The 22,671-nt window shown below is 38.1% G+C and overlaps 1 protein-coding gene across 2 annotated transcripts in view; it reads left to right on the top strand.

The window, feature by feature from the left end:
* Positions 1–22,671, top strand: part of GALNTL6 (polypeptide N-acetylgalactosaminyltransferase like 6) — a 427,406-nt gene that overhangs the window by 33,124 nt on the left and 371,611 nt on the right. Inside the window, exon 1 of one of the 2 annotated variants that reach the window (XM_064710658.1) lies at positions 17,208–17,272. The exons of the other annotated variant lie outside the window; for it this stretch is intronic. Within the exon in view, the coding sequence (XP_064566728.1) occupies positions 17,243–17,272 (30 nt within the window). The 5' untranslated portion in view covers positions 17,208–17,242. Of the gene's footprint in view, positions 1–17,207; positions 17,273–22,671 lie in introns of those variants that run through there. 2 annotated transcript variants of the gene reach the window in all.

The following is a 22,671-nucleotide window of genomic DNA, read 5'->3' as shown; positions in this document are numbered from 1 at the left end:
AAAATAACACAGATTTTTGCTTTCAACAAAATCAACATAAAATTCTCGCTGAGGAATAAAAAGATAGCTTCTTGGAAAGCATTTTGAAACTCTCATTCAAAGTTATATTTTTTTAAAATCTGTTTCATTATGCATCTTTGCAAAGCTGTTAATGATATGCATATGCAGCCATCAAATTCCTTTAATACTGTCAAATTGATACTGAGATACTTTTACTTGTGTATAGAGCTTATCTGTAGCTTATTCTGATTATAATGTAAATTTTTTTGTTGGCATAAGAATTATTGTGTGAAGGGAGAGTTACCTGCTTTCTGCAAATACAATTGATTCTACTAATATTGTTCTAATTTTGTGCCTTTTTTTCCCTATAGTTACACAGCACAAGCTCCACAGCATCTGTAGGTTGTAATCACAGATGTTTGCAAAAAAATTGATAATATGGAAGTAGCTCTGAAAATTACATGCACAAATTTTCTATTCATTACACTGATAAACTGCTAGAACTATATCATACTAATAATTTCATTGCAAAGTTGTGATGCTTTGTAGCTATGAAGAAATTAATTTTCTTATGAAGTAAGGGACTAGAAATGGAAATTAAATCATATTCTACAAAGAGACATAAGGTGTTTTATCTCAAGCTTAAGAATTCTTTCAGAAAAGAGCTCATTTTCTGGAAGTGTCAGTTACAGAACAAACTTAGTTTAATGAGATTATTAAATAATTGCAGTCTGCTGATGGGATTCTGTAGGAAAAAGGCATGTGTGACTGCCGTTTTATAAGGAAAGGGTAATGGAAGTGCTTCCACATCTGTACACATTGCTGAGAATGCTGTGTTTCTGAATGATCAATGTCAAAAAGTGCTGAGAGACCTCCTCAGTGACCAGAGGAGGGGAGAAGGAGGCCATGGGAAGAAATTAAAAGATCCTCTTGTGTTTAACCATTGAAGAAAATGAAAAAAAAAAAACAAACAAAAAAAACCTACAACTCATTGCAAACATCCAGCAGAGCTGCAGACTCCAAAAAAAAAATTGCTCAGGAAGAATCCAGTTGAAAATTTGAAGGTGGTCCTTAAATATAAAAATCATGCAGAAATAACCTGTCAGACCAATAATTAAGGGTGGAGAATCCTTGAAGACTATGTTTTACTAGTTTATGAAGTAGACTAAGCAATTTTTGAAGTAATAGGCAGCAGGAATCAGTGTTTTCAAGGTTTCCTTGATGTTTCTCACCTAAAAATTACTCCGTTTTATAGAAGAAAAACTGAAAATATTCTCCAAAAAGTAGAGAGATTGTGACCTCTAAAGAGCTAATTTATTTAATACTAAAGATTTGAGTTGGACAACAACTCAAAATACAAATGAGTCATATCTTTGAATGACTTTCTAAATCAGTGTTTTGGAGCTTTGTATTGTAATGCTCTGGATGCTTCTAATGCTGCAGTGTTGTGGAAGTTCAGGGTGTCAGCCTCTTGCTTGGTTGTATTTCCTTTCATTTCTGATTTGGCTTGATTTAATTATGTTAGGTTTCTTTGAAACTGCCAAGTTACTCCGTGTGATAATACAGGTTTCTTATGCATAGGAGGTTGCAGACTTAGCATAAATATTCAGAAAGGGAATTTTAATAAGCTGATTTACTATGTGTACTGGGAACAATAATTTACAACCTAATACCAACCAACTGTGTTTCAGGACACAGCTAGTGAATTAGCACTTGCATATTTCAGTGATTGTTATGTTTTAAAGAAGTCTTCTAAGCTCCTATATGCTGTCTAAATACTTAGTTATTACAGGAGATCTGCCTCCTGATTTTATAACTTGATCATTAAGAAAATAAGAAAAGAGGTGGGCAGTTTGCTAGCTGTCTAAATCTTGGAAATGAATTTGTCTAGGGTGTTTTTGTCATAAAAGATTCAACTTGTTTTCTGAAGCTCACAATATCATTGTGACAGAAATATCTCATTGAAATGTTTCCACATGTACAAGTTTCAGGTCTTTAGAGTGTGCCGGAAAGCACCCAAAGTTTGTTGTTTCTGGTGTGTGTACAGGAGGGAACAAAACCTGGGCAGTGGCCATGAAAGCTTCATTCTGATGTGGGCATTGCAGTGCCAGTGAGGCTCCTACGGTGGATCCTAAACATCAGTACACCCTTGTGTGCTGTAGTGGTTGAAGCTTTTTTGTTCCCAGTGAAACCAGCATTGTCACTGCTGATAACTGTGCCTCGTGAGGAGACGCATTCTGCTAACAGTGCAGGGCCCAGCCCTGGCCTTTCATTAGGCTCATTATCAACTAGTTACAATGACTTGCTGTGCAGACAGTGTCATGGTGCCTCTTGCTGTGAGGATGATGTACAGCCTAGGGGCTGGGGGGATAGCAGAGGCTTTGAAAGCATGAGCATAGGAACAACCTGTGCCCTGCTGATGGGCAATGAGAAGAGCACCCTGGAGATCTAGCAAAAGGCTGGTTTTGTTGAAGGATATTGGCCAAGCCAGTGGGGTGAGGCAGTTTCCATGCCCTGGGAAAGGAACATCTGGTGAGCGCCTTGCAGCAGGTGGTGCAGCCCAAGGGTGCCACTTTTCTGCAGAATCAAATGTCTGACAAAAGGACAAGATTGCAAGTGCAAGAGGGGGCTGATCCACATCTTGACTTTCTTTTCCTTCTGGATGAGCTCCTTTCAGTGTGTTTGCTTTGCCCTGGAGGGTCGAGACCATCAAAACTGAGGTGACCATCAGCTCAGTGGAATCAGAAGATATGTCCAAAAAAAAAAATCCCACTTTAAAATCTTTCTTCTATGGTCTTAAGGTGAATGTGTAATGTCTCTTCATTGATAGTGTCGTGTTTGTATAAGCTCTGTAATATATCCATGTTGCACCTCACTGACAGAATACCCTTAGCTCAGATATTACAAGTTGTGTTTGGCAGACTTCTGTTTATCTCAAGCCCTGTTGCAGAGTAGCAGAGGAAGTCTGAAATGCAACAAAGTCAAATGCAGGATGCTGCACCTGGGAGGAACAACCCCGTGTACCTGTTCAGGCTGGAGGCTGAGCTGCTGGAAAGCAGGTTGTGAAGAAGGACAGGAGGATCCTGGTGGACACTGGGCTGTCCATGAGCCAGCAGTGTCCGTGTGGCCAAGAGACCAGTGGTGTCCTGGGGTGCATTAGGAAGAACATTCCAGCAGGGCAAGGGAGGTGATCCTGCCCCTCTGCTCAGCTCTGGTGAGTCCTCATGTGGAGTGCTGTGTCCCATTCTGGGCTCCTCAGGACAAGAGAGACATGGAGCTTCTGGACCACATCCAGTGAAGGGTGACAAAGATGATTTAGGGGCTGGAGCATCTCTCTTATGAGAAGCGGCGGAGGGAGCTGGGCCTGTTCAGGCTTGAGAAGGGACAACTGAAGGGGGCCTTATCAATGTCTGTCAGTGTCTGAAGGGAGAGTGCCAAGAGGATGGAGCCAGGCTCTGCTCAGTAGGCAGAAACTGATGCACAGCAAGTTCCACCTGAACTTGAGGAAGAACTTCTTTACTGTGACTGAGCACTGGAACAGATTGTCCAGGGAGGTTGTGGAGTCTCCCTCACTGGAGATGCTCAAGAACCATCTGGACACAATCCTGTGCCATGTGCTCTGGGATGACCCTGCTTGAGCAGGGAGGCTGCACCAGATGTGGTCCCTGCCAGCATGACCCATTCTGTGAATCTGTGGTTGTGGGGGGCACAGACACATTTGTTAGAGCAGCCTACACTGTGGCAGTCTGTAATAGGCATACATGGGAACACATGACTGAGGAATAGCATGCACAAAATGCAGTAGGTACAGGTGAGCTGTAAGACTGACTTTCACATTCTGCAGAGTGCTTTGTTCTGTTCCAGTGCCAGTAACCTCAACGTGGAGCCTTCTATCTGTAGGACATTGACTATTGATCATTACTTGCTGGCTACTAGCTGCAGGGTGGTGCCAGATCCAGTCTAGCTTCCAGCAGGAAAAACCTAGTTTGTGTGGAGAGAATTGCAGTTCTAAAGGTGAAGATACTCAAAATCACTAAAGATTACTCAACAGCTTCCTTATTTTTCCTCTAACCATATTTTGTTCTATTTTCAATAATTTCCCTGTCCTAGATTACAGAATAGAGAAAGGCTTATTTTTCAGGATGACTGAGAACCAGTTCATATTACTATAGGGAGTCTGACTAATTTGCAAGCAAGAAGCTGAAGTGATCTGAAAGGTTCAAGAAAACAGAGTGCTTTTTCTTCATGAGTTACTGAACAGAAAAGACTGATTATGTCTTTTGTTTTTGTGGAGGACAGAACTCATCATCACAACACTACCAGCACCATCAATCTGAACCACCCAACAATTTAAAAATATTCTGTCATAGCTTCTGGTTGTGTAGTTGCTCAGCTCCTTTCTCCAGAGTGAAATAATCTGATGCAGTATTGAAACTGCCACCAAGAATTGTTAATGTATAATTTATCTTTGCAATTAAAAAGCATTTTTAACCAAGTGTCACAACACAGTGACAAGTAAATTAGGCTGTGATTTACATTACAGTACTTTGCAACTTGATTTAGTGTCACCCTGGAGGAAGTGACAAACAGCCCCAGTGGAGTAAGACAGTGCTTTCAGTAAAGAATGAATTCATTTCCTATGTGTTAGCAAGGATTGAAAGATAGTTGCTGCCTGGTATTGAAACAATGATTCATTTTTTTTGTTTGTTTTCTAACATGTTAAGCAATACAATAGCGAGAATTTCTAGACAGAAAGAATACTTGGGTCAGACACAGTGATTGATAACTCAATTTTTTTATTTAAAAAAGAATTAGTTAAACTTTTTTTATCTATATATAGTAAGCGAGGAAGATGAATCTGGTTATTTTGTATTTTCCTTAGCCATTGTCTTAAATTGGGAGCTTTGGAATTTCAGAATATGAAAATCATCAAGAAGTCAGGTTAAATATTGGTAAATATATCTCACCGAATGTAAGCTAAGTGAAACACAAAGCCATTTGATTTAGAAAAAAAATGCCCCTTAAAAGTCAGCACTAATATCAAATATTCACTACATTAGTATCTTGGGATATCATTCACTTTTGGTTTGGGGCACTTTCATGTTTTCTTATCTTCTTTCCAGTGAAAGAGTACTATTACAGAAAGTAAGTGTGAAGCTAGAATAATGGTGGGATTTTTGTTGAGAGTAAAAGACTTATACAATGAGCTAAATGGGTAATTAATTCTCCTCATTAATAGTTAGCAATATCTAGGGAAACTATATGAACAGGGATAGAGAGTGAGAAGGGCACTTCTGAGGTTTACTTGCACTGTAAACTTGCTTTGTCCTAGCTACTGGAGGTACCTGAGTGAATGTGAGAAATGTTCTTGTAGTCTGTGGAATACTTGCAGTCATTAGAGGTGGTTAAGCAAAACCATTCCTGCAGTGGGAAGGAATCATATGATCATAGAATATCCTGAGTTGGAAGGGACCCACAAGGATCCACATCATGAAGACATCCACAAGGAGCTTTCATTATTTCAGAGATTCATAACAGTCAATCCTTTCATCTACAGTTACAGAGATTTTTTCTCCTCAGGTCCCTTTAGATTCTCTTCAAGAAAGATGAAGAAAAACTGAGAACAGATCAATATTATCCAAACTGTTACAGACAAGTTAAAAAAGGTAACACTGGTTCCACATTCCAAGTGCATTAACTGCTTTTTACAGTGACTTATCACAGTGGATATCCATGTGCAAACACACAGCAGCAGAGTAAACGGGTGAGTGGGGGCTCTGAGGGCATGCTGTGACCCGCTTACTCTAAGGTCACAAACTCACAAGAGACTGCAAGGAAAAAAGTGTTTCTCACAGCTTATAAAAGTTAGTTTCCCCCCACCATTTTTTTCAAATCAGAGTCTGAGCAAGTGATGTCCTTTTTGGCAAAAAGTGTAATGCTTCATACAACAAAGGGATTTGGCGTTACTGTGACTTGGTCTCACATGCCAGCTGCTGCTGTACGAAATACAGGTAAAAAGAAGACAGGTTTATCTCCCAGTGGTTTTTTCAAGAGCATTTTCTTCTTGATGGGTTATTCCCATTGTTCTTATTCACCTGCAGTTGCCTTAGTGCCTTAATAATATGTCCTCAAAGCTACTGAAAGAAATCGACTAATTTGGAAGGAATTACATTGCAATACGTTTCCCCATGCACTCTTAATTTAGCCCTAAATACTAGGTGTGACTTATAAGGTCTTGTTAGACAAATGTCATGTCCTCAAGAAAAAGAATGGTAGTTAGAAGGCAAGATTATCAATTGCAAGAAGGCAATTATTATTTTTATTTTGGTAAAGCTCTGATGTTAATTTCCTGATTTCTCAGGCTGAAGGCTTGAGTGCTTGGCATGCTTAAGGTGATGTGTGCCTTGGTGTTGTCTGCTCCAGATCACTGTAAGACAGAAATAAAAGCAGCATAGAGTGAATTTTCCTTCTTGAGGAAATTTACTTCTGTTCTGCTCCTGCTGTTAGTGGAGTCAATAACAGGACTGGCTTCAGAGCTGAAAGCTGAATCATCTTTGGTCTTTGCTATACAAAAGTCAGGGAGCAGAACAATAATAAGACTGGAGCAAGAGGTGTTTATTTTATACTGACATGCCTCTATTGCAAGGGCTATGCACTCTGTCACAGTGGAGAAGTAAAACACTTCTCTGACCTGGCCAACCAGAAAAAAATCTAATCTTCTGCACACTTTGAAGGTCTTGGAAGTTACTGATTTTCAAAGATTTTCTTCCTCTCCCCATGCCCTCCACCTTTGAATTCTCATAAGATTCTTTTTTGTATGCTGATGACCTAATAAATACATTTCGAAGATACTTAACAGAACTTGAACAGTGCCCATTCAGTGCCTTATTTTTTTTCCTGGGTGATCCAATTAAAGTAATTGAGGAATAAATCCAGATGGATGGCAAGCTTTGTGAAGTGAGAGCTTCCTACTGAAAAAGCTGGGTCAACTAATAACTGTTCTTTCACAGTTTTGCTATTAGAAAAATATATTTTCTACTAAAAAGCAAGTAGATAAGTCCTCCTTTCAAAAGCTATAAATTACTGTTGAGAGCACAGGAGCTAAGTTTGATGTTGCTGATTTTTAGAGATGTGACTTGAAAAGTAACCAGAGTTTTGGATTTTCTCTGCTTCAGTTAATGAGTGACCTGCACTCATCTTGATTTGTGCCCTCTTTTCTTTTTCTCCACGGCATCAGTCAGTATTATGGAAAACCTCTTTTGTGTCTGTCTAAAGGGATTGTACTATGTGATTGATTTATGCATGAAATATGTCTTATTGTCCAGTGTAAGATGGATTATAGGAGGGACATTACCTGACTGTGCATTGTTTTCTCAAGGTACCTAATGATATATTTGCAATGACAATATCACAATGTGAAAAAGAAGAATATGGGTAGCAAGCAGTATAGAGAAAAGGCAAATCTTGTAGCTTAACTATTGGCTAGAGGAGCTGCTAGCAAACCAAGCTGAAGAAAGGGACTGATTTTATTTACCTGTTTTGTGGGTGGCATGGAGACAGAGATATTGGTGGACTTAGATTTAGCATTGTACTTACAAAAATAAAATATAGGAGATATTAAAAGTTAATCTAGTTGAAATAGCTGGAGGCACAAATGGATGTCTCCATTCCTTTGTCCCTGCCTTTCTCCAAAGATCTGAAAACCAGTAAGAATTAGCTGCTTGGAGCTGGGCTCCATACTTTCTATAAGACTGTGTGTGGTTTATATGTTTATATACAAAATAACCTGGTTATCTACTGTGATTTACTTTGAAAGTTTAACTCATTTTCTGATGCAGTTGGGGTGGATTAGAAACAGAAAAGAAAAAAGTAAAAGTGATGGGGCAGGAGACTTCAGGAGAAAGGTGATGTGACAGTAGTAGGAAGAATCCTTCCTTAAAAAGGAAAATCTTTATTACTAGTGAAAAGATAAAGGTGCCTGGAACTGAAGATGAGCGTACCAAAAATAAAAAAAAATCACAGTGCCTTAAAGTTTTCTGCTACAAAGGAGGTTATAGGACCTTCATCACAGGGCATGGTCAAGGAAGAAGGAGGTAAAAGGAAGGTGGAGGAATTTGCTCTCAGAGTTGTTTTGCTTGTGTCTGTTTAGTATTTTAAAAGACACACTAAATACACTAAATGCACTGTTACAATTATTGTTATAACTAACAAAAAATCAAGAGGTAGGTTTCTGTGATACATTTTTTCCAAACAAATTTGTGAAGATGATAGAATAAATAGGCATTTAAGAATTAAGGAACAAAATATTTTTACAAAGTATATTAAAGCATGTATAATTTCCAAGGCAGTTTATTTTATTATATCATAAATTTTGTAATTTTTACTTAACCTCAGCTCAAGTAAACTAGAGTGCACAATCTTTGCTAAAATTTTTTTAGATTTTTCTTAAATTATAGGGACATTGCAACAGTGCTTGCATATAATAGGAGCTTAACTTACAATAGACATACTGTGTATATTTCGTTGCTTTGTGTAATGACATATCCTTTGAGCTGTTTCATGTCTGGTTAACTATAGGAAATTTGAAAGCATTTAAATTTTTACAATGTAAAGATAGATGAAAAAAGGAAAGGGTCTGCATTATTAATATGCTTATTTTAGTAGGAAACAGCATGCTGGTAGTGATTTGGAGGGAATAAAAATTGATAAATGTTGGGATAGATTGTGGGATAATTTTTTAAACTTGGAAATTGGTATTAGGTGGTATGAAATTGTGCTTCTGTACTCTCAAATTCAGTTTGTTTCTATGTTCTGGTCTTTCAGTCTTATTTATCCAAGTAAATGTCTTGTGTCCTAAAATTTCTCTGCATCCTCTTATGGCATGCTGTGGAAGTTTTCAGCGCTGAGTTATAAATGCAGGGACAAGTCGCACCGCCACCTTCACAGTGCTTCAAGTATATTAAATCAAAAAGCTCCAGATTATGTTTTGGGCCATAGAAGGCTCCCAGCTGGGGCCAGGCAGCAACCAGGAGGGTCCTTCTGGGAGCAGCGTGCACAGGAGCCACCCTGGCGTGAGAAGCCACTTAGTTCTGCCCCGGAGATTGTGCCAAGTGTGAAAATACGCAACGAGGTAGATGCATGCTGGAAAAATTTGTGATGTAATCTGTTTGATTTCACACTGAGGCAGAGTAGAGAATCGTTCTCAAAGCCAGCAGCTGCTGTTCAGCATGGAGTTGGAAACTACCAGAACAGCAGAGCCCAAGTGAAGTGTCTGCTGTCTCTCAGCTGATAGCTGTGCCTGTCTGGATGAGCTTTTTTCATCTACTTCCATCCAGCTCAGAGAAGAGCTGCAGACAGTATATGTTAAAACAATCTGACATTTTCTAAAACAGAGGAGAACTGAAACAGGCAGGAAATAAGAGTCACTTTTTGTAGGAAAATACCAAAGTATACAAATGTGCATTCAGGGACACATCTTACTGGGAAACTAACTACAAGTAATAACAGAGAAAGTGTTTTCCTGTGTGAAAGAGCAGTATTGTGTATTTTCAGGACCTAAGCTTACAATTACATTTGCTATGCAATCAAAATCATGCTTTTCTTATTGGCATTCTTTCTAATTGTTGAAAATTTATTGTTTTGTTAGATTCTAATAGTGTATCTGAAATCTCAGAGTGGTACTTACAGCATTTGCCAGTTTCTATTGAGAAGTAACTGCAGTGTTTCATTCCCTTTTTGGTCCCCATTTCTCCTTCCCTTTTCTCCATTTATCTTTCTGGAAAAAACCAGGGTAGATTTTGTATTTATGTAGTAGGTATGATTATGTTCAGCTGTGATCATAACATCCCAGCCAAAATAATCCATGATGTTGAATGCCATGGGGGAGGAATGTGACAGGGATGATTCTCTGTGTCGTGGAACTGAAACTCAAAATATAGAAACATTTAATGTATAAGATACCTATGTTAGATATTAATATTGGTGTATATCAATCTAGCAATTATTTTGTTTATAAATGCGTTGTATTTTAGCTAAGAGAGAGAAAGGAGAGAAAAGTGCTAATAGGAGGCATGCTATAAAACTGATCTTGAAATTCTTTTTTGTTTTAATGCACTGTAATAATCTACTCGTAGTTTGGTTGCAGAATTGCAAGTTCTAGCCATATGAAAGACTGTGACAGCCCTAACAGTTTACACTATTCACTTTCAATAAAAATATTCCAGAGAGTTAAAAAAATGCAGACAAACACTTAAAACACCTGTATCAGATTTTAAGTTTTTAAGTGGTATAAAGTGCTGTAATTTTACTGACTTCAGGATTAATTCTAATGTGTTGAGAAACTTGTCTTTGAATTCTTCAGTCATTATCACACTAGCTGAGTTCAGGGAAAATTGCTGTTAAATTCTACAAACCTGAAAGAAAATTCAAAAACTCTAGTGAAAAAAAATATTCAAATGAATTTTTAAAATAATTGACATTTAACATCCTGTTCATGAATAAAAATGTTTATTGATGCAGTTTCTATAACAGAAAAAGCATTGCATTTTAAAACTCAGATGGACTTCTGAAACTGCTTAAGGAGACACTGAGCAGGTTATGGTGAACCTTCTTAGGAAGAGAAATACTTCAGTGTTTGGTCTTTCAGTAGCAGCTTCTTTAAAAATTCATGTGCTATTGAATTATAATTTTTGATACACCATATTAAAAAAGCTATGATTGTAAACCCTATCACTGAATCAAATCTCTAGCATGAATACCATGATAAAACTTCTTTTTTTCCCCCTGAAATTCCAGTAAGTGACCTATGTGCTGCTGATTGCACCCTTCCAAAGAGACAAACAGGAGAATTGTTGGACTTAGAGCAAACCTGTTTGATGCAGGGGAAGATTTTGTGTGAATCCTCCCTACACTGAAAGCAGACCCAACGAGCATCAGCCAGAGATGCTGTGTGGTATAAGATGCTGCATGTGGAAGACTCAGTAAGCAAAGTAGGGACATAAAAATTGTCTTAAATATGCATTTGACAGGCTGGAAAATGGACTGCATCAACAAGAATCAAGTGGGTTTTTTTCTTTCATATAACAATTAAATAAAGTAAATTTACAAGTGAAAACGCTCAAATAGAATGTCCAGCAGGAACACAACATTTTGTATGCTTCCATGAAGTGTTTTTCATGCAATTTTGTCATTTTAATAGTTTTATAGTGAGCGGCTAAGCAATATAGTCCCTGCAGCTTTTAGACTGATTTATTTCATCCTAAGAATGATTAGGTGTGATAGTCTAGAGAGGAAAGGAAGAAATAAGCAGATTATTGCATTTCAACTCCAATGAGGAAGTATGTTCTATATAGATCCTTAGAAATGAGTGAAGCAACTCATAGTCAAATCTTGTAAACTATAAACTATTTAAAGAAATAGTCAGAAGTAAAAGAAAAATCCCAACTTTGCAGACAAGGAAGCTGTTTTGGATGCTGTGAAAATAAAAGATAATCTGCAGGAGGGGGAGTAACAGCAGTGCATTAATGAGCTCTGAAGGAGAGAGGATGGCAAAAAGAATTGTTAGCTCACCGTTGCACATATGTAGGACTTTTAATTGGGGCTGCACTCACTACTTTCAAGGACAGCGAGTAAGGGTTTAATTGTTGGTTTTATGAAGACATCAATTGGAATGCTTCAACAGTTTTATTTTGTATATCACCCCTGCAGTTTTGTGCAATGGTAGTACTCTTTCTTTTCTTCCTGACCTTTTCATGGTCATGCCACTTCTTTCAGAGTGTAGAAGGACAGCTTGGGGGAGAGAGACACCTGGTGTAATGAAACTTGTTATTAATAAAGATACATGTATTGCAAGATTAGCGCCTAATATTTAGGCTGTTTTGTTGTGTGAATTTCTTCTTCTCCACCTTCCCCTCCCACTCCCAATACTTTATTGAATACTTTACTGTTCAGTAACTAAATGTTACTTAATTTTCTTTTTTCCCTTTTTTCTAAGTAAAAGTTTATCTTTCAGTTTCAAATGGGTTGTACTGCATTCAGCGCAGATTTGTGGTTTTTTTTTTTTTTTGTGTAAAGATACTGTTACAGTTCTGTGAGAATATGAAGTTACATTGTTGAACAGAGTGCAAAACCAAATAAGGAACCCCAAGCCAGGCATCGCCCAGCCTACATGATTATAGCAAAGAATAGAGGTCTGAAACTCTAATCCGTAAATTTGACCTGCTCATCGTTGAGAATGTCTTAAAACTTCTACCTTGACTTGAGGGTCAGTCAGAGAGTTTTGGATGGGAATTCCAGTAAGAATTAGATTCCTTATTTCTAGTGGGTACATTTTATAGGTTTTTAGGGAAAAGTAGCAGAGATGCAACTGCGCATTTCTTCCAGTGAAAGTTAAAAGTACAACCTTCGTGTTGGGAGATAGAAGGAAGAAGAAAATCTCTGCAAACCATAATCTTTATCCCAAAAGAGTATAAGAGATTTGCATGCTGTGAATACATTTACTGTGCATGCTAATGCAACACTATCAGTGCAGTGATCTCTAGCACTATTGAAGTGCATTCCACATTTTGGGCTTATCTAAATTTGTTAATTAAATACTGCATTTAAAATTTGAAAAAGTATGTTTTCTATGCATTAAGGTCTAACAAGTGTGACACATGGCTTATCTTCTAGTCATCAGCAATTTGTCTTAAGGCAAATTGTAATGAAAGCCTGCTCTTTCCTGAATACTTGGGAAGGAGAGTTTAAAAATATAAGCTAGAAGCAGTAGCTAGAGCCACTGGTAAAAGCAGCAAGGAACACCTGAAGAAGTTTTGTCAAATGTGGTGATTCAAAGTTTGTATTTGTCATCATAATTAGGAATGCTAGGTCTTTAACTTTTCTAAATATTAGTAGCTGCAGAGACTTGGACTGGTAAGCTTTTCCTTCATAATAAGATTCTCTAGATGTGCATACTTTTTTCACTTGAAGAAAATCCCAGCAACAGCCACAAGCATACAGCTGGTCTGTGTATGTGCCATTTGCCAGCAGGAGCTCTTTGAGATTCATATCCAATGAAGCATTTCAAAGCCTGCTTACCTCTAAGCACAGGGTTTTAATCTGGTGCTTTCAAAATAAGACAGTCTGTCAATTTTGATAAAATGAGGTGTGAGAAGTTTTAAGTTAAAAAAAAAAAAATAGGAGAAATAAAGAACTTACCTACTATTCAGGTTTTCAGGTTCAGAAAGAGGCTTCTCCTTCCGGACCATTGGTCTGTATATGAGCAATGCACTGTTGCTGGAGCTGAGAGGGATCCAAAATTGTATTAGCTGTGCATTGCAAAGAAAGCAAAAACTTTTGTGTGTTGTTTGTAAAATGCCAAATCTTTCTCCAGTGTCTTCATTTTAACCCAGTGGTAAGGGCAGACCTGTAGCACAGGAGTGTTATTTCAACAAGTTCAAAGCAATGTCCTACTTGATTAAAAAAAGAATTATTTCCCTCAGGAACCCACCTAAAATGTCAGATACTTGATTTGATACTGCCTAAGTAACTAAATATAACTGAAATCAGTAACTATGATTGGAGATTAGTAATGATGTGTAACAGAAACTGCTTCTGGGCTTGAAATTGCATCCACCTTGCTTTTTTATAGCGTTGTTTGGAGCCACCAGTTCATTGGGCTCTGACTCTGGTGCTTTAGGCTTATACTGTGTAAACCCCACCTGAGTAGGAGCAGCAAAGACCAAAGTCTTCCCCTGGTGAAAATCCATGATCACAGATCTTAAGGGACAGAGAGCACTATTTCAGGCACCAAACCAAACAGTTGCATGAGGCAGGAGGAAAACCTTTCATTTCATAGCAGGATTTATATCCTGTGCATGGTTTCCAAGGTGGATGGAGAGAAAGAACTCCTTAACAGATGACCTGTGATAGTGGAAATACTTGCTGAGTGGGATGGATGTTTTCCACAAATAGAGTTCCAGTCTTTGCATGGAAACGAGGTTACTCTGCCAACACTGAAATCATGTATCCAACTACTCTAAAGTGACCATAAGAATTCCTTGTTAATTGAAGCCACTGGACATGCACAAAACAATAAAGTTACTCATGTATGGGAGGATTTGCATATCAAATATATAATGTAGGTGTCTGGGTGCTTTTTTCTCAAAAAAAAAGAATCAGCAATTCCCAGGTATATGTGTATTTTTAAAGAAAAAAAAAAAAAAGTGGTGGTTGTACGAAGTCTGGTGAAGGTGCTGTGGTTCCAAAGGCATTTTGTCTAGACAAATGAAAATCTATTTCAGAGGTATTACTTGCTTGAATATAATCTAAAAAGAAACCTTATACACACCACAGTTACCTAGTAAAATTTTATAAATATAAAGCCAAATTTTCATAAAGTTTCCGGTATCTGTCAAATGTTGCTGGTGATGTAATGTGCCTTCATGCCAAACAGCCGGGGCTTACCCAGATGGGTGTGCACAGCTGCTCGCTCTGTTGGTAGTGACCTTCAGCATAGATGCATTTCAAACCCTCACAGATGTTTGTTTCATGGCTGTGCTGTGAAAATATAAAGTGCAAAGGACAGATTTCCAACAAGAAAGTACCATCACAATCTTACAGCATTTCAGAGTAAGCTTTGGAAATCGTTGCTCCAGCATTTTAAATCACTGTTTAATTAATTCATTAATTCAGCTAATGGAAATTATATCAAGTTATTTCTTAATAAATTTATTTAATTCATTTTAGAGGGAAAAATGGTGTGGAAAAAAGCCATATCTAATTATTAGTGAATGCTACTGCAGTTAATATCCTCTCTTCAAATAGGATACATTGTATGTCTTAAAACAAGATTTATTCTTGAGAAAATTTTCTCTTTTCCTGACATAGAATAGAGTTGTCTTTGTCACTTCTTAGGTCTGTCATTTTTATAACTAGGTAACATTGATGGACTTTAGCATTTTTGTTGTAGATTAATACATATACATATCAACCATCTTCCTAGAACGAAGTACCAAGAACATCAGCTTTGAGATACCAGGGACAGATTAGTGTATAAAGTAGGAATCTTTACAGTCCCTTCTAATATAGGCTTTGAAATTATTGGTAATGTAACTTGTTTATTATCAGCTGTAGAAAAAAACACAATTCTGGCAAAGTTTTAAAAAAAGTTTTTATGAATAATCCTCTTCAATATATGCATTTATCTATATATAAATTCAGTGGTAAAAATACTGTTCTCCAACATGTTCTGAGGCTGGAATTAAAAGTGGTCATTGCATCAATGTATTGAACATGGGAGTTACATTTTAGAAAAGTTACCCATGCTTAAATGGAGGTAATGTATATTCCCTGATTCATAGATGATTTAAATGCATAAGATCCACATCCTTAGAGAACTAATTCTTGATTTTTAAATTCAGCTTGGGAGCCTAACTCTGTCTGAATAATGGAAAACAAGATCATATGTAAATCAGTAGGACTTATCATTTTAAGTATTTCCATTTGTATTTATAAATATTTTTCTGTATTTATATAAGCAATATACATTTATCTTAGAATTTACTGAAAGACTGAGTATGTTTGGTAGCTTATAAATACACCTTTTCAAATCTGAAATCATGTTAACTCATTTAATATGAATTTTTTATGCAGTTCTTGCTAATAATGGTTAATACAGTATATTTTAAGATCTCATAATTCTCTTCTAGCTGTGTAAAACTGAGACATGCAATTTGCAGTGTGAGAGTTTAAATTATGAATTTCATCAGTTGATTACAAATTATTGCTAAAATGATTTTTTATAACCGTATATTTCTTACGTTTTTAATTTTCTCAATTGCTGGGTTCTGGCAATAAATTTCATAGGAGCCTTAAATGCCACTTGAAGCAGCTGTTCTTCCAGAGTACTGATGCTTCTTCTTGCAAGTTTATTTTATCTCTGCTTAAACTTGTATATTGCCCAGTCCCATTATTTTAAAAGAATATGGCAAAGTGGACTGCTTTAAAATTGGACCATTTCCGAAGTTGCCTGTTGTTGAGGAAAACAGTGGGAAAATAACATTATGATGTCTCTTATTGGTTTTATATTTGATAAGCAGAAAAAATAACTGATGAAGGTTTTATACTGCTGGCAACTTCTATCACTATGACAAGATTGGCATGGCTGTTACAAGATTTGTTATCCAGGAGGCATCATTGCCAAATGAGGCCTAAGATACAATGAGGGCATCACCAGTGTTGCTATTCATTTCCAGTTATAGGATATTGTGTTCAATCTTAATTGACAGTGCCTTAAATTAAAACTGAGATTTGGTTGCATAAATGGCAAAATCTTCGCTAGGTAAGGACATCAAATAGAGAAGGGTTTTCTGTTCTGGGTTTGGATGCTTGTCTCCCCTCGTTTGCAGTTCTCTCAGTTTTCAGTAGTAGTAATGATAAGGAGAAAAAAAAAAGACCATTTTAGTTATGTGTTATTTGGTTATGTGTATGTATGCATCAAAGTGACAGGGTTTACGAATTAGGAGTAACTGCACATTTTATTGTGTGATATCCTTACCTTTAGCTGATACAGCTATAGTTGCTACCTGTTTTATTGTCTGGTAGAGAAAGAATGAATAAAATGATTGCAAGCAGAAGATTCTCGGGTCTGGAGTAAGTTTTGCATTTTCAGACTGCATTTCCAGTGAAGTAAAAGAGAATGACTTCATGAGAATGGCAGCATAGTGGCAACATGGATATAGTTTGGTGGATACAACTAAAAAAAAAGTTCAAAGATCTTGAGTGCCAGATTACCCTAGCAACGGGTCTTAAATGTAATGTTTAAAAGCCATCTGGGACATAGGAAGTTGAATGTCATAGGAGAAAGTGTGATCCATTTCATCATTTGTTTTGAGCACAGTGTGTATGACGAGAGTTTTAACAGGAGGCTGGGCTGTTGCATACTGTCAATTTTCAAGGAAGCATGTCATTCTAGGTATTTGCAATTGAAGGGGGGTAAACTCAGAATTTCTGTGTAAAGATGTAGGCACACAGTCTGTGGTGATTGGGAGTGGGGCTGTGGCCGAGCCTCATCCCCAGTGGGTGCAGCTGTGAGCAGCAGGTGAGCAGCACTGACAGCAATGAGCCATGGAGTGCCCAGGGCACTGACCAACCACCAAAGGGACACACAGGTGCAGTGCATCAATGTGAGGGTATAAAAGGTTGGTCTAAAGAACAAGAAGGGCAGACTCTTGCAGCCTTCTGGGGTAGAGTGATCCTGTCCTGTATGGGCATGTGCCAGAAGCCTTCTGATGAGGTGTGGTGATACCCTGTATGGGTGAATGTCTAAAGCCTTCTGAAATTGTGTTGTGGTAGTCTCACAACTGTGACATAAAGAATTAATATTTTCTGCTGTTTCAAAGTATATCTGTATGTAGCTTTTTGCTTTCAGCAGTGTCTCTTTTCATCACTATTTCATTAATGGAATGTGCTCTGATAAATTCTCTCTTCTGTGAGAATGATAGGTGTTCATATTTTTAAGAGTGTATTTAAGTTTGAGGAGTCCTGACTGAAAAACAGTGTTCATATTTTCTCACTAATATTCATAGAAGTATTGTCCCTAATCCCAATAGCCAGAGGATCCAGCAAATACTTATGTTTAGTACTTGATGCAAGACTGTTAAAAACTTTGAATTTAGATTAATTGAGTTTAAAACTGAGGAGCAAGCAGAGATGGAGTTTCTACTCCTTGAACTATTAACAAAGAGGATGGAAATTTGGGCTGTGAAGTGTGAATCTGCTTCAATCCTTGTTGTGCCTATTGGTGTTAGATTCGCTGCTCAGGCGTCAATTTTACTGTACAGTGGACTCATCTGGGATATGTTGGACTTGCTACTAGCACACACCTATTATTTGTGTGCTTATGTTTCTGTAAGTTGTGCCTTTATCTACTTTACTCTGGACAGATTTCTGAGGTGAGTAGAAGCAGACTGCATGTTACAGTTCTTACTTTAAACCCTTTCAGTGGTTGGATACATTTTTGTATTAGGAGCAAGATGCTCCTTTTTTTGCAGAAATGAGCTGGTAGAAGGATATTTGATTTAATGTTTGTAGAATATTGAAGGAGAGTTGAGATGGCTTGTTGTGAACTTTTCCTTTTGTTTTGGGTCTGGCTGAGCTGGAAAGGTGTTGATAGCGCCCCAGGGTTTGGCTTCTGCTGGGCAGGGCTGGCAGAGCATCAGCACTGTCTTTCACCATTCCCCTATCAAGGGGCTGGGGGTGGGCAGGATCCTGGGAGAGAAGACAGCCTGTGTTCTAGCAGCAAGCTCCTGTGTGGGACACAGAGTTTGCCAGCTGCACTGCTTATCTCTTTATTTTGCTGAGTTTGGGAATGTGTTAACACAAACAGTGGCTGTGTGCTTTGCCCTGATACTGACAGCCTAGTTATGTGGGGGGAGCAGTGCTCTGTGGACAGTGAGGGAACAGACCTCCTCTTCCCTGCCTGAGATTGCTGTGAATGCTTTTATAATGCAGGCTCCCATGGTCATTACTCATCCTTATGTGTACTGTTTAATACCGTTAATAATGCTAATACTGTTTGCACACTGTGAGGTTTGTGAGATTTGGTGTCATCCTGGTGTAAGAGAAAACAAATCTTAGGTGAGGGGGCACTGAAATCTGTTCTGAGGCATCCAGTTCCTGGTTAGCCGGGTGTTTGGAAGGATTTGGGCAGGTTTCCAGAATGGTCATCACCTCCTGTTACCTGGGACTTTACACCTGAACAGGTAAGCAACCCTGGCACACTGAGACAGAACCTGGTAGAAGTCTGCCTTGCCTACCCCAGTGAAAAGCAGCACCTTTGCACCCTATCAAGTCCCAGTTCAGTACTCTCAGAGGACTGTAGTACTCTGTAGAGCACTGAACTGTTGAGGATGTAGATGCTTCAATAACTCGTTGGGGCAGGAGCCCAAACTACAGTTGAGGACACTATGGCTGAGACAGGGACTCAGAGAACAGCTACTACAGTATTTGCCCCAGTGGTGGGGAGGAAAAAAAAGAAAGATATGGCAAACTACATGTCCATTAGAACACCATTAGAAAGGTGTTCACCCATTAGAAAGGGAGGAAGAAGAGGCAGGAGGGAAACAAGCAGAAAAGGGATTGGATCCAGAAGCCAGTCCTTCCAACAAAGAAATGGAAAGGAGTGAAACAAATCTAATAGGAAACCAGTTACCTGGTCCTTGACATCATCAGAACTTCAAGACTTGGGAAAAGATTCCTGCAGTTCACCGGGTGAGTGTTTTCTGCCTGGCATATTGAATGAATGCATAACAGGGCCGACAGCAGTTAGAAGGTCATGAAGCCCAACAGCTGGGATCCACTGCTGGAGATCAGGGAATTGAAAGAGGAACCAAAAGAGGAAGCAGTTTGCTGTCTCTGGTGACAGCTCCTCACAAGTGTAGGAGCAAGATACCTGTTTAAGGATGATCTTGTGAGCTCCCTAGGGAAGTGGACCACTGCAAATGATAGTATTCAGTACTTGAGAGAATCAGCAGTGCTGGAAGTCATCAATAGCAATCTAAAAAAGTGGTAAGGTCTCTAAAGATCCAGAGTATGTTGGTTGCTAAATGGCCACATGGAGGAAAGCGATTCCAAATGCCCCTGCATCCTATTCCAGAAGCTCAGTAGCATTGTATTACCCACAAAGGGATTAATCAATTAAAGAGATGGGCCCTTGTCTCCTGTCTCTTTAACACAGAAGAAAGTAGGTACTTTCACATCTCTCTGGGCCCATGGCTCAGCTCTCAGGGCCAGCCCAAAAGGTCAGTACTCACACGTTTCAAAGCAGTATTCTGGACTGTTTCAGTCTTAAACTCATGTCAAAATGTGGTTCAGTGGTTTGCTTTATGGCTTCAAGGATTAATTGGCAGTATGGGACAGTGAATATTTCTGATGAGTAAAGAATTTTCCCATAACAGGAAAATGTTTCTCATGCTGTCTTTAGATTTGCACGTAACTTTATTTCTGGGTAGGTTGCTTGACAAAAACAGCATAAGAAAGCAGTCTTTGAATGACTTAGGCAAAGGACTTGTTTTGTTTTTCCTTTTTTTAAATTATTATTTTTGTGAAGCATTAATACATAAAGAATTAATGGGCTCAGGTATTTGAGTTTTCCAGAATGGGGCATATATTTGAAAGGAGATGGTCACAAGAGTGATATGGCTAAATGTCATAAGAGTGAAAGAGGAGGCTGTAACAAACCCTAAGTTGCTTGTGGGATGGGATGTAAAAAAAGTTGTAGGGGGGGTGTACACTAGTTCTTTGTTCCTATCCAGATGTCAGAGAAAAAAAAAGTAATAGGTGTGCAATAGATTGATTGATTGACCTCTAGTAAGTTCCGTGGGGACTGATCATGGAGAAAATCTGGATGGGAATTTCTGATAAATAGTTCTGATAAACAATTGGTATTTTATCAAGTTAGGCTTTATAGTTAGTTTTATTTAAACTGTGCATCTGATACGATTTCTTTAGTCATCTGATAACTGTAATCAGCATCACTGTCCTACACAAAAACATGTATCCTTAAAGAAAATTAGGTTCTAGTCAGAGTTGGCAGTCATTGGAATGTTTTTAAAATCATACAGCCCTTTAATTTTAAATGTCATCTCTGAGGGGCATTGAGCAGGAGAATAGTTTGTGCTTGACTTGCTGTATCTGTGGTTGTGCTGTGTATCCGCAGATGGTATTCCCTGGAGTGGAACAGTTGTATCATTCTGTTCCTGAAAAGGGTTGAAATTGTTGCCCTTTGATACCAGAAGTAATTATTTAGTCTAATTTTCAAACATTCCTTTCTAATTCACAAATAGAAAATCTGAGGGAATAAGATTAAAATGTCAGGGTCTCTTCCTGACTTGGATAATGACTTGGTGAACTGAGCTCCTAAACCTGATGAAGTCACACTGTTACATCTCTAGAAGAATGGGTCAAAAAAATGAGTTTTTTGATATTTTCAGTATAACTTAAGGCAGTTTCTTTCATCTTGCTGGAAGCAGCCAAAATTGGTATTAAAGACTTCCCCTCTAGCTTTCAACGTGCTTGGGGGGATTCAGAAGAACATGGTCCTGACCCAGTTCTCTTAAGGTGGTGATTTGTAGCTTCAAAGGAGATGTGCCTCACTGCTTTTCCTTTTGAAGCACAGTTGAGCTGAGGTCAACTCTCTTTTGAATCCCCACAATTGCCAAAAAGAACCCAAGGTCCTGTCTGGCTGATCTAACCTCTTCTGACCAGGCACTCTTGCCCATCTTTGTCAATATACATCTGAGAGTTCCCTTTGTGTAGTGTCTGTGTTTTGTTTTTAATTAAATGGATGTTAATGTCTTAAATTGTTATGCAAAAAAATTCTTTTCTTCTTCCTTGCCCAGTATCTGAAGAATTACGTCCAGAAAGACCATACTAATATCATGACCAATCAAATGCTGGACAGTAATTCTGTTTAAACATAAATACATATGTCAAGAATGTTTCCTTTCTTATATTTATTTTATTTATTTATATAGGGAATTTATTTCCTCAATGTTACATTTTCATTTAAAGTTGCAAATCTTTTTTCCTAGGTTAGCAATTTCTTTAGGCCCTAGGCTAAAAATGGGAGCTACACCTTTTTTAAGGGTTTGAAAAGACTAGCGTTACATTGTGTATTTTAAAAAAAAGTAAGCTCTATGAGACACTGGGGTATAAGCCTTAACCTTACAAGCATATTATATAACTTATTTTGAAATTGGAGACTTAAAAGCCCCAAAATTCCTGTCAAAATTACTTGCAGGTTGTGTGGCAGGTGTTGGGCAATTTTAGATAAAATATGGCTATATCTTTGAGTAATCTTTAAGAGGTACTGGTTGTAAAGAGAGGCAGGCAGTGTAATAAAAGTAACTTTACCACACAGTCAGGTGTTCTTCCTGCAGAGATTAATGCCAAGTATTTGGTTAGGAAAGATTTAATTTCTGTGGTAGATCACTTGTTTACCCATTGCTGAATCAGTCTCGCCCTTGAGCTTGTTCCATTCAGGCAGAGCCCTCAAAGTCAGCAAGGTGGCTCACAACAGCTTGCAGAGGTGGGATGCTACATGTAAATCCAGCTGACCTAAATTCTTCCCAGATCCTCACTTCATCTTTTTCTCTCTATTGACTGCCTGTAGCTCTCCGGAACCAGTGGTCTTGGGAACATAAATAGAATTTAGACTGTCTGAACCTGAGCTTTTGTCCTCAAGATGAAATGAGATTCATTGCATGCACCAATTGGTGTTTGTGTCCTCTAACTGATGTTCCACATACAAGTGAATTTCACCCTTTAAAAAATGCATTAGTGTCTTCAGCTCTTTAAAGAGATTATTCTCCTGAAGTTTTGGTTTTTCTTTAAATAGCTCAATGCCAAACTTGTGAGTAGGGAAAATTCTGCTTTCATTCATTCCCATGTGACTTTTTTTTTGGTAAATAAATATCACTGAGCAAATACAGAAGCTGTGCCCCAAACAGGCAGCATATTTAATAGGAAAGGTTGGGATATCTAATCTATCTACACATTGCTTTTATTATCCCTTAGTGTATTGTTTTTGTGGAGAATTTTGTGATAACCTTCATAAGAAGTCATACGCCTTTTGCGTAGTCATGCCTGTGAATTCTTGATTGAAAATAGCAGATGAGTTGTCATTGTTCTGTT

Source organism: Zonotrichia leucophrys, chromosome 4 (assembly GCF_028769735.1).
Source record: "Zonotrichia leucophrys gambelii isolate GWCS_2022_RI chromosome 4, RI_Zleu_2.0, whole genome shotgun sequence".
In the NCBI taxonomy this organism is placed as follows: Eukaryota; Metazoa; Chordata; class Aves; order Passeriformes; family Passerellidae; genus Zonotrichia; species Zonotrichia leucophrys.
Note: the sequence above shows the minus strand (reverse complement) of the source record. Positions and strands in the feature narration are given on the sequence as shown.